Source organism: Cetorhinus maximus, chromosome 14 (assembly GCF_964194155.1).
Source record: "Cetorhinus maximus chromosome 14, sCetMax3.hap1.1, whole genome shotgun sequence".
NCBI lineage: Eukaryota > Metazoa > Chordata > Chondrichthyes > Lamniformes > Cetorhinidae > Cetorhinus > Cetorhinus maximus.
In genome coordinates this window covers 22,433,250-22,448,962 of record NC_135892.1, presented here as the reverse complement: position 1 = coordinate 22,448,962, position 15,713 = coordinate 22,433,250, and the positions used below count along the sequence as shown (strand labels likewise).

Sequence of the window (15,713 nt, the reverse complement as noted above, 5' to 3'; positions counted from 1 at the left end):
ACCAAGCAGTTCTCAATCCAGCTAGGTATTATTCAAGTCCTGATTGTTAAATGTTTCAATTCCTACTGAAAGTCAATAAAATTATAGCTGGCCCCCCTCCACTGATTCAGTGACCTCTTGCAAGTATTTGGCAAATGAGTGAAACGTGACTACCAAACCCAAATCCAAGACCTTTTGAGGAAAAAAGTGTGAAGACATTACACATGAGTCTATCAATGTTTAACTGGAGAACATGAAGGTTACAAGTAATACTTGCAAGTGATTTTCCCCTCAAGGGCATTTGTTTATAAATTGAAATTAGTTATTTTGATCCTGCATAAATCATTGGAGCCTTGCACGCTAACTGCAATTCTCATCACCTTCCCATCATGGTTTGGAGAAAAGTACCACATACCAAAGTGTGAAGATAATTTGACTTGTTCGCATTGTAGAAAATAAAATTGAGACAGAACATAATGCTTTTTTTTTTAAAAGTGGAAGTGTACGTATGCAGTATACTTAAAAATAAAATACTGCAGTGCTGGAAATCTGAAATAAAGACAGAAAATGCTGGAAATGCTCAAGGTCAGGTAGTATTTGTGGAGAGAGAAACCAAGTTAATGTTTCAGGTTGACCCTTTATCAGAACTGGAAGATGTTGGAGATGAACAGCTTTTAAGCAATTTGATTTAAACTTTGATTACAAAGCTAGCGGACATGGCTAATAAGCTTAGAAAATATTTAGGAAAACTACAAATGAAGGGTGCCTGATAGTATCAGGCAAGTGAAGTTTACGCTCAACAAAATCATTAATGAAATTGATGAATAACTTGAGTAAAATTTTGAAATTCGCAGATTACATGAAGCTTGGAAGCATAACAACAGTGAGGCAGAAATTAATAGACTTCAAGAGGCCATAGGCTGGTGGAGCAGGTGGAAATTCAATGTAGAAAAGTGTGAGGTGATACATTTTGGTAGGAAGATTGAGGAAAGACAATACAAGCTAAATGGTACAGTTTTAAGACTGAGCTTAGTGAAGCCACAACTGCAGAGGGCACACTTCCCGCACATGTATTTGCACTACCTGTGATGCCAAAGTCAGTGACTGAAGACCCCTGGTTATTAAAATACAGCAGATCTGAAGAAAAGCTGAAGCAGATTTGTGGAATTCTCTTTAGATTAGAATGCTACATTTGCCCCAGTAGAAACAACCCAGTCGGTAAATTCTGCTTACAAGGCTATGCTTGCTGTACATTATTCCCCAGACTGCAAACATGTTCATGCTTACACTATACAATTTCCTGCATTAGAATCTTGCAACAGCTGATGTGGTGTGAAAAATGTTAAGATTGCCATGCATGTAGCAAAATGCAACATTATTTTGGCATCCTGCATTAACTAATCACCACCACTGTCAGATAGATCGCGGCTCACAATGGCCGGAGAAGGAAGCATTGTGTGGAGAGGGCTGGCAAGGACTTGGTGGCGAAGAAAGGAGCCAGCAGTGGACAGTATGTGCCAAAGAGAGCCAGGATGCGCCAGAGAGAGCAGCTGAGCAGCTGATGTTGCCACTTTCACAGGTGCAAATCAGTACTGATAGCAGCTGATGGGTGCACACCAATGATGTCAGTGGTAGGAGAAACCATGCATGTACTGGCGGATGCAGTGTGAGCTGAGTGCGCATACGCAACTGTCTTGCACCTGGCCAATCGGTATCAGGAGTCACAGTGGAATTTTAAAGAAGGTGCAAGAACAGAATGATCTTGGATTGTTTTGGGCACAAACCCTTGAACAGGGCAGAACAGGTTAACAAAGCAGTTAATAAAGAGCATTGGATCCTGAGCTTTCTAAAGAGAGGCTTGGAGTACAAAAGCTGGGAAGTTATGCTGAACCTATACTCCAGCTGGGAAGAACCAGTGTTTTATAATGTGTCCAATTCTGAGAACTGCATTTTAGGAAGGATGTGAAGGCTTTGGAGAGGGTACTAGAATGGTTTCAGTTAACTGAATAAGCTTGAGTCACTGGCTGTGCTCTCCTTAGAGCAGAGCAGGTTGAGAGGAGATTTGATAGAAGTATTTAAAATCATTAGAGTAAATAAAGCGAAACTGTTTCCAGTGGCTGAAGGGTCAATAACCAGAGGACAAAAATTTAAGGTGATTGGTAAAAGAATCAGAGACAACATAACAAGTGTTTAGGATTTGGAATGCACTGATGATAAGGTGTTGGTAACTGATTCAATAGAAGCTTTTCAAAGAAAATTGGATAAATGTTGGAAAGAGAAAAAAAATCAAGGATATAGAGCAAGAGCAGGGGAATGGGACTAATTGGTTGGCTCTACAAAAGAGCCAGGACAGACTCAATTAATATAAGAAGGCCGCGCTTAATTCCCACTGTTTCTTCCTGTTCTACACCAAACCACATGTAGCACAGCTTGGCTCCATACTCAGTCTGATGCTTTTATGTGCGAACCAGTAGTTCTTGAAATAACCTAAAAGGCTATTTGTAATTATTTTCTTTCCTTGAGGGTAAAAGACACTTTATGCATCATATAGTCTATATATTTATAAAGATCTAATGTTCAGGATCAAGATGTGTTTTGAGGCAATGACCACCAGCGAGGCAGAGGATAATTTATATTGGTGTTCATTGGTTGTTTGACTTTATTTGACAGGACCATTGGGATGGATCAAGATTCTTGTAGTCCCATTCACTAATCACCCCTGTGCTCACTGGAACACATTAACTCCCAGTCTAGCAATGCCTCAGGTTTAAAATTCTCATTCTCGTGTTCAAATCTCTGCATGGCCTCAACCCTCCTTATCTCTGTAACCTTCTCCAGCCCTACATATGTCTGAGAAATCTGTGATCCTCCAACTCTGGCTTCTTATGCATCCCCCACTCTCTTCAACCCATTGGTAGTTGTACTTTCAGCTGTGTAGGCCTTAAGGATTTGAAATCCCTTTCTAAACTTTTCCAATTCATGCCACCCTCTCTCTTCCTTTAAGATGCTCCTTAAAACCAACCTCTTTGACCAAGCTTTTAGCCTCCCATCCTAATATCTCCTTTGGCTCGGTGTCAATTTTTGTCAGATTATGCTCCTGTACAGTACACTAGGGCATTTCACTCTGTTAAAGGTGTGATATAAATGCAAATTGTTGTATCTGGAGTGGATAGCAGTGTACTCACATCTTCTCTCACATCAACATGACTCTACCTTGCTGAAGGCATGCTGTGGCGTTGGTAAGAGATATCCCTTTTCCATCCATCCAAGAAGCCTTTCAGACTTCTCTTGTAGCCTCAGGCAGCAACTGTATGGCACTCACAGACTGACATGTATCACACTGATGCTTAAAATACATTTCTAAAGGCTGGGGAAGTATGTAGAAAAATGGTTATACTCTGCTTATGTTGCTTTACAACAACTATCATTCTAGTAGGCACAAGTTTCAAAGTAGATGACAAATATAAGTATGGCATTTGCATTATAAACCTTTTTCACAGCATATGTAATGTGTATACTTTGTATCTCCTGGCTTTTTTATCTTTATTTCTGGTGCTAGCTTTACTAACCAGGCAGAAACCATGTTTGGAATATCATCTGATCAGTAGAATTATTCCTCAGCCGAGGGGCTTAGGGGTTGCTAATCAAAAAAACAACATAACCAGTAATGATATGCGCGTGTGTCTGCTACTCGAATGCAGCTTTTGATCCTTCTTAATATTCATCGAGATGTAGCGATGCAGTTGAATTAATTATCACTGCGTAAATGTTTCATATTACTTCACACCTAATGAGCAGTGCTATTTGATTGTGAAAATACAGTCCATGCCTCAAGAATAGTGACTTGATCTGTTTGGAACAAAACTGCATGCTAGAAAGTGCCTTGCAAAGTGGAATTCTTGAGTTGCTTGGAGTTTTTTTAAAATTTATTCGTTCACAGGATGTGGGTGTCACTGGCTGGGCTAACACATATTTCCCATCCCTAATTGCCCTTGAAGGTAAAGGTGAGCCGCTGCCTTGAACAGCTGCGCTCCATCTGGTGTAGGTACATCCACAGTGCTGTTAGGAAGGGAGCTCCAGGATTTTGACTTAGCGACAGTGAAGGAATGGCGATACATTTCCAAGTCAGGATGGCAAGTGGCTTGGAGGGAAACTTGCAGGTGGTGGTGTTCTCAAACATCTGCTGCCCTTGTCATTCTAGGTGGTAGAGGTTACGGATTTGAAAGGTGCCATCAAAGCAGCCTTGGTGAGTTGCTGCAGTGCATCTTGTAGATTGTACACACTGCTGCCACTGTGCGTCGGTGATGGAGGGAGTGAATATTTAAGGTGGTGGATGGGGTGCCAATCAAGCAGGCTACTTTGCCCTGGATGATGTCGAGCTTCTTGAGTGTTGTTGGAGCTGGACTCATCCAGGCAAGTGGAGAGTATTCCATCGCACTCCAGACTTGGCCTTGTAGCTGGTTGACAGGCTTTGGGGAGTCAGGAGGTGAGTTACTCTCCACCGAATTCCCAATCTCTGACCTGCTCTTGTAGTCTCAGTATTTATGTGACTGATCCAGTTCAGCTTCTGGCCAATGGTAACCCCCAGGATATTGATAGTGGGGGATTCAGCGATGGCAATGCCATTGAATGTCAAAGGGAGATGGTTAGATTCTCTCTTGTTGGAGATGGTCATTGCCTGGCACATGTGTGGCACGAATGTTACTTGCCATTTATCAGCCCAAGTCTGAATATCGTTCATATGGACAGGGACTGCTTCTGTATCTGAGGAGTTGTGAGTGGTGCTGAACATTGTGCATTCATCACTGAGCATCCCTGCTCCTGACCTTCTGCTGGAGGAAAGGTCATTTATGAAGCAGCTAATAAAGATTGGGCTTAGGATACTATCCTGAGGAACTGCTGCAATGATGTCCTGGGACTGAGATGATTTACCTCCAACAACCACAACCGTCTTCATTTGTGCTAGGTATGACTCCACCCAGTGGAGAGTCCCCTCCACCCCCCGATTCCTATTGACTTCAGTTTGCTAGGGGTCCTTGGTGCCACAATCAGTCAAATAGTAGTTTGCTATTTTAAGTGAAAGGCATTATTCTTAGCTTGCACGATTCAAAGCATGTCAAGATAAAATTCTTAAAGTTTGTGAAACAGCTCTTTGATTTTGGTTTGTCTGTTGAATCCAGGATGGGGAGACTCTGAAGGGACCCCCTCGGAGAGGGGAATGACCACAGATGCTATCTACACTTACAATTGGTTGAAAGCGAGGAGTGGTACGAGTTCAGTCTACATCTGGGGGCACTCACTAGGCACAGGGTAAGTAACTAATTGTTTATCTAAATGGAAAGTAGTATTAAACACCTGTATTTCACTGCCCAGGAGTGTTGGCAGCAGATTTAGTGGTGACGTTCAAAAGGGAATTGTAAATTATTTGAAAAGCAAGCATTTTCAGGGCTATGGAGAAAGAACATGGGAGTGGGATTAATTGAATAATTCCATGAATGTGCTGGCACAGGTATGATTATCCTGTTGTGCTCCTATAACAAGAAAACATGAGAAAACTTGAGACCAACTTTGGATTCGACCAATAGGAATACTTCCCAATCCCAATTTAAAAAGTAACAGTATGAATGTTTCTAGCTCGTCACTTAGTGGCTCATAAGTGCTTTTTGTCAAATCTTTGATATCCTCTTTTATTTTGTGAAGTGTTTGTTCCCTCTTTCCATCTTCTACAGAGCCTTACAAAATATATCATTCAACATATTAGGGTACCATGAAAGCAATAATTTGTGCTATGGAAAGATGTATTTTTGCCACAATAGAAATGGGATTAATTTAGTCTTTTGTGTTTACACATGCACCGGAACAGTGGGTTTAACTGTAAACAATTGTGTGACAATGTACTTAATTTTAACTAATCTATTTACACAATACTGTCTTACATACAGAAGTTAGAATACTAAAGTAATGCACTATATTTAATTCAAGAGCTTTTTAAAAAATTCATTCTGGGGGAGCTGGGCATCTCCAGCAAGGCCAGAATTTATTGCCATCCCGAGTTGCTCTTGGGAAAGTGGTGGTGGGCTGCCTTGAACCGCTGCAGCCCTGTTGTGAAGATGTTCCCATAGCACTTGTTAGGTTGGGAATTACAGAATGTTGACCTAGTGACAGTATGTGACTTGGAGGGAGGCTTGGAGACGTTTCTGTGCAACTGCTGCCATTGTCCTTCTAGGTGGTAAAGTTAGATGTGCTCGTTCACACAGTACAGTCTTTATTCAGAAAGTATTGGCACAGTAACAATTTGGAAGTTGCAATATAGAGAATCCCAGGCACAACGCTACAATCCACTACCTTGTGCTGTAGTACTTGAACATATTAGTGTCATCCCACCGATCTGTCTAAAACTCATCCCACATGTTTGTAGCGTTACTTGATAATACCATTTTACTTGGTGACATTATTACTGATTGGTTATTTTTGTTGGCTTGGTGCATTCACGGTATCGCCTAATTCTGTGTGGCTATTGCCTCACTCTCCATTTTTCCTGCTGAAAATAATGGAGAGGGGCAAATTTTAAGATTTATCCTCCACAAACCAACATATGGCATGAAGTAGACAGCCATAATAAGGAAAACAAATGAGAGAGCTAATCAAAGAAAAAATTAAATATTCTGATTTTTACCATTTACCTTGTTTAAAAAAGTTATTATTTGAAGTATTAAGATATTTAATACCGATTTTATTTATCTTTGTAATGTTGTCTCAGTAGATACAACTCCACTGAGCATAATAGATGTTGCAACCTGTAATATTTTATATAATCATTTATCAGAACAGAAAATCAGCCAGTAATTGTTAAATTTAGCTGTAATATTTTATATAATCATTTATCAGAACAGAAAATCAGCCAGTAATTGTTAAATTTAGCTTTGTAAAGGATAAAGCCAAGTTTGTTATATTGTGAAATAGAAACAGAAATACTCAGCAGGTCTGGCAGCATCTGTGGAGAGAGTTAATGTTGCAGGTCAATGACCCTTCTTCAGAACTGGGAGTACTTAGGGATGTAACAGTTTTTAAGCAAGGCAACTTGAAATTGAAAATGGGATGCTTCTATGGGCAACTGAAGGGAAAAGAGCAAGACCGCAAGGGGTGGAGAACTGAGCAGAGTGCTTGCCCTTAGGCAGATCATGGCAACTACTGCAGGGAAAGAGCGCTGGGAGGGCAGGAAACAAAAAAAGGGAATGTCTGTGATATGGCACAGGGCAGGAGAGGTTAAATGACAAAAGGAATGATGGTGTGAGGCCAATGGAAATGATAATGGGATAAATAAAGGAACAAAGGCTGTATCTAGAGGCCTAAGTGGGAAAAGCGGAATTATCTTGATCAGCTATTGTCAAAAAATATTACCATCTTCTTTCGTCTTGCACAATCATTCCTTTTGTCATTTATTCTCTCCTGCCTTCCGCCTTACCTTTTATTATTTCTTTCCTTCTACCTTTCCCTGCCTTGCTTAAAACTGGTTTCATCTCTAAGTGCTTCCAGACCTGACATAGGGTTATTCACCTGAAACATTGGGCTGGATTTTCACCCTCAAGGCAGGTTGCGGGAAAGTTCTCGGCTCAGTCCGCCTACCTCAGGAGAAAATGCCCGCATGGATGGGATTTTAATTTGTGGGGGAAACGGATGCGGGCTGCCGTTGTGGCAGCTGACTCGGGAAAAAGTTCGGAGGCAGCCACGAGCTGCTGGATGTGAAGGCAGGCTGGTTAAAAGGCCTATCTTGCTGCTGTGGGGCTTCATCCTAGTCATAATAAAAGCGGGCACCCCCCAGCCCTCACCTCTCAGACCCCCTCATCCCTCGCACACTCCCCATGCCCCCCCATGCCAGGCTATGGCACTTCCATGCCCATTCATCCACTGTACACTATATAGAACCAGTGAACCCTATCGTGACAGTAGGATTGTGAAAAAAAACTTTAAAAGTAACAGTCATCCATTGATAACTTTCCAATTTCTTTAAAAAAAAATTCCTTTTTTACTACAGCCCAATAAACGGGTCAATCATCCAGGCCCTTTGAAGTATCAATAGCTGAAATTGAAAGCATTTGAAACCCTTTGCGTAAATAGAAATTGTGAAATTGACAGCTCTGGCTCTCTGATCAATCAAGCAGTGTTTTCCCTGGGGATCAGATGTTTCAACAGGCTAGTGGCCTTCTGGGCTCTTAGCCAAACCTCATTATATACTCTTGGCTGAGAGCCCAGAAACTCATTGGAGTACTAAACCACCTGAGCCCCAGGGAAAACATTGCTTGATTGAGAGCTCCAGATCTCTGATCTATTCTGTCAATTTCACAATGTTTATTTACATAAACTAAAGAGGTTTCAAGTGCTTGCAGTTTCACATATTGATGTTTTAAAGGGTCTGGATTATTGACCAGTTTATTGGACGGTAGTAGAAAGGAGTTTCTTTTCTCTGCCACTATTATGTTCATCAGTTCTATACAGTGTGTAGTGGGTGAATGGACATTGAAGTGCCATAGCTTGGCATGGGCGAGCATGAGGGGCCATAGGAGTGGTTTGGGGAGCATGCCTGGGCCTGGGGCTTGAGGGGACATAGTGGGTGGGTGAGGGGGCCATGAGGAGGGCCTTTTGAACTTACCTTTCTAAAGGTGCTCTCATACAGACCATGGTTCCTGATACCTTTTGAGCTGCCATGAAGCACGACTCTTTGAAAAGCTTGTAGGACTCCATCAAAACTGCGGAGGACTAGGACAAGCCAGTCCCCTCAATGGAGCTGACCAGGTGAGGAGTGCAGGATGTGGACACACGACCCGAACCTCTTCGTCCCCTTAAAAGGCCATCCTGAAAATCGGAAACCCAAGGAATAGGGTCAGGAATTCCAGAATTGGGACCCACCCACCATTTTTAAAGGGCTCCCAAGTCATCGCAACTTGGTGAAAATCCAGCCCAGTAACCCTGTTTCTCTCTCTACAGATGCTGCCACACCTGCTGAATATTTCCAGCATTTTCTATTTTTATTTCAGATTTTCAGCATCTCAGTATTTTACTCTTTTTGTCACATTGTATGTTGATTAACAAGCGATTTATTTTGTTTTACAAGTGAATAGTTAAATGATTTAGTAAGTGGGATGGTATGAACCGATACAAATAGAATATCTGTTGTGTGCTAGCTTAAGAAAGGTATTCTGAATTTTTAATTTGTTGTGTTCTGTGTTGTTATACCTAATGTTGGAAGTAGAAAATCATTTCTCTCGTCTCTTTTCAGAGTTGCTACAAATGTTGTACGGCATTTGTGTGAAAAAGGTAAAGTGCTTCATTAACTTCTTGGTTATGTTCTCACAACCATCCTTGCTTGTTGAAATTAAATATATGCTTGCAACAACCAGCTTTGCAAATATTAACCCTGTGCCTTGAATGAGTAGCTCAGCATTAGTTTCAGACTGCAAACTTATCAATTTGCTCAGCTTGCTACAAAGTTTAGTTTGCAAATGAAATTCGTATTCGTATTCGTATTCACATTCTGTGAACCCAAATTCTGTGGAAGGTTCTAAAGCAGACATTGGCAACAGTGATCTCATTTGACCCTCATGATATCTCTGAATCAGTGGTATCTGTGGCAAGATCACAAAATGCTTACAAATAAGTAAGGCCTATCCTGGCTCATTCATCCAGAATGAGCCGACAGTAACGCTCCCTCCATTGCAATATCCGTTGCTTCTTCAATAATTCTGGAGCTTTCATCTTAACTGTTCTAATCAGGAGTCTAATCAATATATTGATCGCTGCTTGTGTGAAGAATTTTCCTGATAACAGGCCTATGTTTGCCTTTTACTAATTTGAACTGCTGGCCCCTTGATCTTCTCTTAGATTCTGAGTTGTAAATTCTATGTATTTAATAATAATGCTATTTTATTCAAGAAACATGTTTGCAGCCCTTAGGAGGAATTGCACAATTTGTAATTTACATCAAAAAATTCATAGGCTAAGTAATCAGGTTAAAAACATGCAAACACTTAACAGTCATGTACAATAGTAGCAAAAATAGACAAACAAATTGAGCAAGTAACAGGGAAGTGTTGAATGGGGTATTAAAAGAAGGGTAACATTGAATTAACATTATATTAAAATTACATGCAACTACACCATTCCTACATTGCAGGCACTGAAGTGCACTTAAATTTCATCATTTAAGTACTTCATTAAGGATCTGAACTATGTAAGGAGTTAGGCTACATCAGTACCTTTCCACCTTGCATCTATTATTTGCTTATCTGCTTGCATCACCCTTTCAGGCAATGCATTCCAAATCATCATTACTTGGTGTGTAAGAAAATTTCCCCCCACTACCCTCACGACATTTTGATAATTATCTTAAATATATGTCCTCTGGTTGCTCACCCTTCTGCAAGTGGAAGCTCGTTCTCCGTACTTACTTTATCAAACACCCTCATAATTTTGAACATCTATATTAAATCTCCAAATAGCCACCTCTGCTCTAAGGAGAACAACCTTCTCCATAAATAAATAAAGTGCCTTATCCCAGGTACCATTCTAGTAAATCTCATCAATTACAGGAAGGGAAGCCACTTTAGGTAATTCTCTGATAGATAAGGCAACTTGATAAATAAGAACAGAACCAGGCAAGTTCAGTCTTGCCAATCAGAACACTTGTACCTTGCCTGAGCACATTTCCCCACCCCTGAAGTGACCGTCAGTTAAATGATAGGAGCGCACAGACTCACCTGACAACACTCCCACAGAGCTTTGTTTTGATTACTTTAACCTAGACACCTCCTACAAGCACATCTCCCCTCACCCTCCTCCCATAAAGCATTCTTTAGTTTACTGGACAACTTCCCCATCCTGCTCCTCCTCACCACCTCCCTTTCCCTTCCCTATTACCTCTATCCCTCTACTAGCCCACTAGCAGTGTTACAAAGACACAATATTCACGGATTTAGCCTTCCTCACTGCTTTCCACCTGCCAGGTTTCCTGAGGCCAGGGAAACCCCATTGACTGTGGTTCAAAATAGAATCATTGTTAAAGTAAAGGCACAGCCATATTAAGATATTTAAATGATAACCCATCTCCTGCGAGCAGATGGGTTACTCGCTGGTGCACAAGCTGTCATCAGGTCATTCAAAAAAATGCAGTTTATCCAATTTAACAGAAGAAAAGGAAAATGATTTATGGAGGGACGATTCTGAAAATGAAAGCAACGCATCTGATCCAGATGTGATCCTTGCAGTGATGCTAAAGCCAAAGTCACTCAATGAAATCAGTGAACTCTTTGCATAGGATGCTGAAGACAATGAATTTGATGGGCTTTAAAACTCTTTCATTGTGGTTGAAGGTATCTTTGTACAACTAACTTATTCAATAAACCACACCACATTAATATGAATTACTGGCATTATGTTTTTCCTTCACATTTCAAAATGGCATCCACCCACACTGGCAGTTCACATTTTATACTTGGCACGTAAGTCGACCTCCGTTTTTGAAATGATTTTTGGAGGCTTCAGTGGTTGATTTATATGCTAACAGCCAGGGTGTATAATGCAAGGCGGAGGATTGTGTGAAATGAGCTTCCATCAAAGTTGGTTAGTGATAAAACATTACACTCCCTTAAAATAGTTGGATAATTGTCTGGCTAGAAATGAGATTGGAGGTTCTATAATAAATTCAAACAGAGATGAAAGATTAATTTATAGTTCAATATGAAGCACATTATTCAAGGCTTGGTATAAAGTTCACAATTTTGCTTTCCTGGGAGATTTGAGTTTAGTCAGCACTTTCAGGAGATTTAAATAAGAGAAGGCTGTGACAATGCAACTTGTACCTACTACATTGGAGGGAATAGGCTTGATGAACTCTACACTTTGTATTTTCATGATTTGCTTTGTGGACTGACTGGTTATGATGAGTCAATGCAAAATATAATTCAGCAAAGCTACTTAGTCTTTTCTGGCTACCTTCTCCTCCCCACCCCAATCCGACTTCCCAAGCTGCAGTGTCATATGCCAGTATTCAGCTACACTTCAACTTCAACTTCAGTAATTTGGGGACCAGCAACAACTTCGGAGCTTTTTACTCTTGAGCGTATTATGTTACTGGAAAAGTACCAAAAATTTAAGTGTCCACATACACAAATTATAAAAATGTGTGCACAGGTACAAAAAACAATCAAAAAGGCAACTAGAATTTGGCTTTTATTTCGAGGGGTTTAGAATTCAAATGTGAGGAAGTGATACTTCCGTTGCAGATAACCTCAGTCAGACTACTGACTATATCTGCTGAACAAATTTCCGTTTTAGGCACTGAACCTTAGCAAAGATATTTTGACCTTGGAAGGGGTACAGAACGATACCAGGACTTGTCAAATAATTAAATTACACAGACAGGTTGCATATGCTTGATTTATGTTCTCAAGTTCAGAAAAGTGTGAGGAGCTACCTAATTTGAGGTCTTTAAAGTGGTGGATAAACTATGTCCTGTGATAGGGAATTTAGCAAAGGGACATAGTCTGAAAATTAAAACTATGCCAGTTAGGAACGAAATCAGGAAACTGTTATTCTCACGAAAGGTAATGGAAATGTTGAACTCGCTGCCCCAAAAAACTGGTTGCTGGGCCTGTTCAAATTTTCAAGACAGGGATTGATAGATTTTTGTTGGATAAGGGCAAAGGTGGGTAAATGGATTTAAGATACAGAGCAGCCATAATTTAATTGAATGGCAGAACAGATTGGAGGGACTGAATGACTGTACCTATTTCTACATGTTCGTTGGGCAGGGTTTGAGGGGGAGCATGGGAAGTGCAAAGCATTTCAAATGCTATAATATATCTGGATGGTATAATGGCAGCAGGGGGGTTGTGAAGCCAGCTCGTCATATGACGCGCAATAAAAGAGCCCTCTAGCTCTTGATAAACAGTCACTTAACAAGTCACCCATCCTGCAATGTACAACACCAGCAAAACTGAACTCTGCTATTGCTGAAGATGTTAGTTACACAGGGAGACTAGAGAAATGTGCAGCCAATTAATGTTATTTAACTTGCAAATTTATTGCAGCAAGATTATAAAATGCTAATCTTTTAATTTTGTTACATATGATTGCTTTCATCCTTAGAGACCCCTCCAGATGCCCTAATTCTGGAATCTCCTTTCACGAACATTCGGGAGGAAGCCAAAAGCCACCCTTTTTCACTGGTAAGTGGTCTGTTATTTTAAGTAATGTCCTATACTGTGCACTGCAAAGAAGAGCATGATTCTCTCTGCCATCATCAGAATGAATGACTGCTCATCAAATTAAGACCTATCATACCTCTTGAATGAAGACCAATATATATTGAAAGTTCCACGGATTGTTTGGCACTAACATATAGGTTTACAGGTGACATTGTGGCCTAAATTCAGTTATACCTGTTCACAACACTCAACAATAGCAATATACATTTATATTGTACCTTGAATATAGTAAAACATTCCATAGTAACATTACCAGACAAAATTTGGCATCTCAGACACATAAGATTTAATGACAGGTGACTAAGGATATTCAAAGAGAAAGGGATTCAGGGAAGGAATTCCAGAACTTAGGGCTAGGATTCTAAAGGCACAGTAGCCAGTGGTTGGGCAAAGGAAATTGGGGCTGCTTATGAGGACAGACTTACAAGGCGACAAATACCGTGTTCTGAGCAATGGACATCCATGATTATGGAATAAAGAATCAATGTGTTGGCTTCACATTTTGAATACAGTGCCACTATAGACAAAACTGGATTACATTTGTGTGTATCCAGTCACTTGTGCCTCTTGATCACACTATTGCCTTAAGGAAATGTTTTCTACCAAAATTGCTGTTTAATCCCAAAGACTCACTGGTCTTTGTCAGTCACATTTTTTGTTACTTTTCTTCAGAAGCAATGCTGCGTTGGTTAATAAAGGGACATTGATTAAGCTGCTAAAATTGCCAATAGGATCCTTGACTTTATAGAGGTGTTGAGTATATATGCAAGGAATTTCTGCTAAACTGTTCTAAATCATTGGTTAGGCCTTTCCCAGAATATTGCATCTAATGCCACAGATAGATGAATTGCTGTTCAACAGAGCTTAAACCAATGTCCTTGAGGGATGGTTAACTAGTGCCATGGAGGTGGGTTTGGCAGGGGATGGACACCATGGTGAAACGCTAGAGAAGAGAAACAAGGTGCACAGAGCACTGGGAGAGACAAATGGTACCAGAGTAAAGAATAACATATGAACAGGAGGGATCAGACAGGGGCAATACAAGGCAGTCAAGATGGATTTGGAGTTCATGTGTGCGAAAGCATGTGGTGTGTAAATAAGATTGGTGAGCTTCAGGCACAAGTTGCCAAATGGAGCTATGATATGGTGGCAATAAGAGAGACTCAGCTCAAAAAAAGGGGAGGATTGGAAAGTTAATATTCTTGGCTGAGGTATTTGGGGAAAAAATAAGTAAGGAAAAATCAGAGGGGTTGTGGCAGTATTGATAGAATATTGTTGCACTGGGATGATGTTGAGGGGTTAAAGAATCTGATTAGAATTAAGGATGATACAGAAGTTATTATGCTACTGGGTGTACTCGACAGTTTAACAAATAGTGGGAAGGAGATAGAGGAGCAAACTATTGAAAACACAAGAATTATAGTGATAATGGGGGACTTCAATTATCTTCATATAGCCTGAAATAATAAGTGTATGGGCTAAGAGGGGTAGGACCTTGTGAAACGTGTGCAAGAGACCTTGCTTAATCAGCGTATTCCCAACAAAGAACTTAGATCTAGTTATGGAAAATGAAGTGAGGAAAATGGAGCATGTTTCAGTGGGGAATCATTTGGGGAACAGTGATCATAGTCATCAGTTTAAATAGTTACGGAAAAGAACAAAAAACAATCCAGCACAAAAATATTTAACTGGAGGAGAGCAAATTTCAGTGAGTTGAAAGAAATCTTGCCCAGGTGGATTGGAATGAAAACTCCATAGGCAAAACGGTAATTAAACAATGGAAGACTTACAAAGACATAGCTTGGGTACAGAATAGACATATTCCAACGCGGGGGTAACGATTGGCATCCAAAGCTAGAGTTCCTTGAATGGCTAAGGATATAGAAATATAGGAAAAGGAGGCTTATGACAGATAGAAGGTTCACAATATAGTGGAGAACTAAACTAAATACAGAGGAGATCTTGAGGGATTAGAAGGTCAAAGAGAAATTACAGGAATAGTTCAATGGCTAACACAAAAGGGAACACAAGTCTTTTAGAAACACACAAATAGTAAGAGGATAGTCAAAAGCAGGTTGGGGTCTGAAAAGATCATCACGTGAGGGCAATGGGCTTGGTTGAGGTGCTAAAGTGAGTACTTAGCTTCAGTCTTCACTAGAGAAGAGTGAAAAACCCAGCAATTACAGCCCAGTCAGCCTAATATTGGTGGGTGGGGTAATTTTGAGACATTATTCTGGGGCAAAATTAATTGACAGTTGAAAAAATGAAAGTCAGCATGGTTTTATTAAAGGCAAATCACATTTGACTAACTGACTTTTTTAATGAAGCAACAACAACTGAGGGTTGTTGAGGATAATGTGTTGGTGTTGTGTATATGGGATTTCAAATGGCTTTTGATAAAGTACAACATAACAGGCACATTAGCAAAATTAATAGGGCAGTGGCAGCATTGGAACAAAAATTGACTAAGCG

At 40.3% G+C, this 15,713-nt stretch overlaps 1 protein-coding gene across 3 annotated transcripts in view; it reads left to right on the top strand.

Moving 5' to 3' along the window:
- abhd12 (abhydrolase domain containing 12, lysophospholipase) overlaps nt 1-15,713 on the top strand; it is a 142,806-nt gene that overhangs the window by 98,064 nt on the left and 29,029 nt on the right. For all 3 annotated transcript variants that reach the window (XM_078556651.1, XM_078556652.1, XM_078556650.1), the window contains 3 exons: nt 5,160-5,289; nt 9,257-9,294; nt 13,123-13,202. In XM_078556651.1, the coding sequence (XP_078412777.1) occupies nt 5,160-5,289; nt 9,257-9,294; nt 13,123-13,202 (248 nt within the window). The remainder of the gene's footprint in view (nt 1-5,159; nt 5,290-9,256; nt 9,295-13,122; nt 13,203-15,713) is intronic.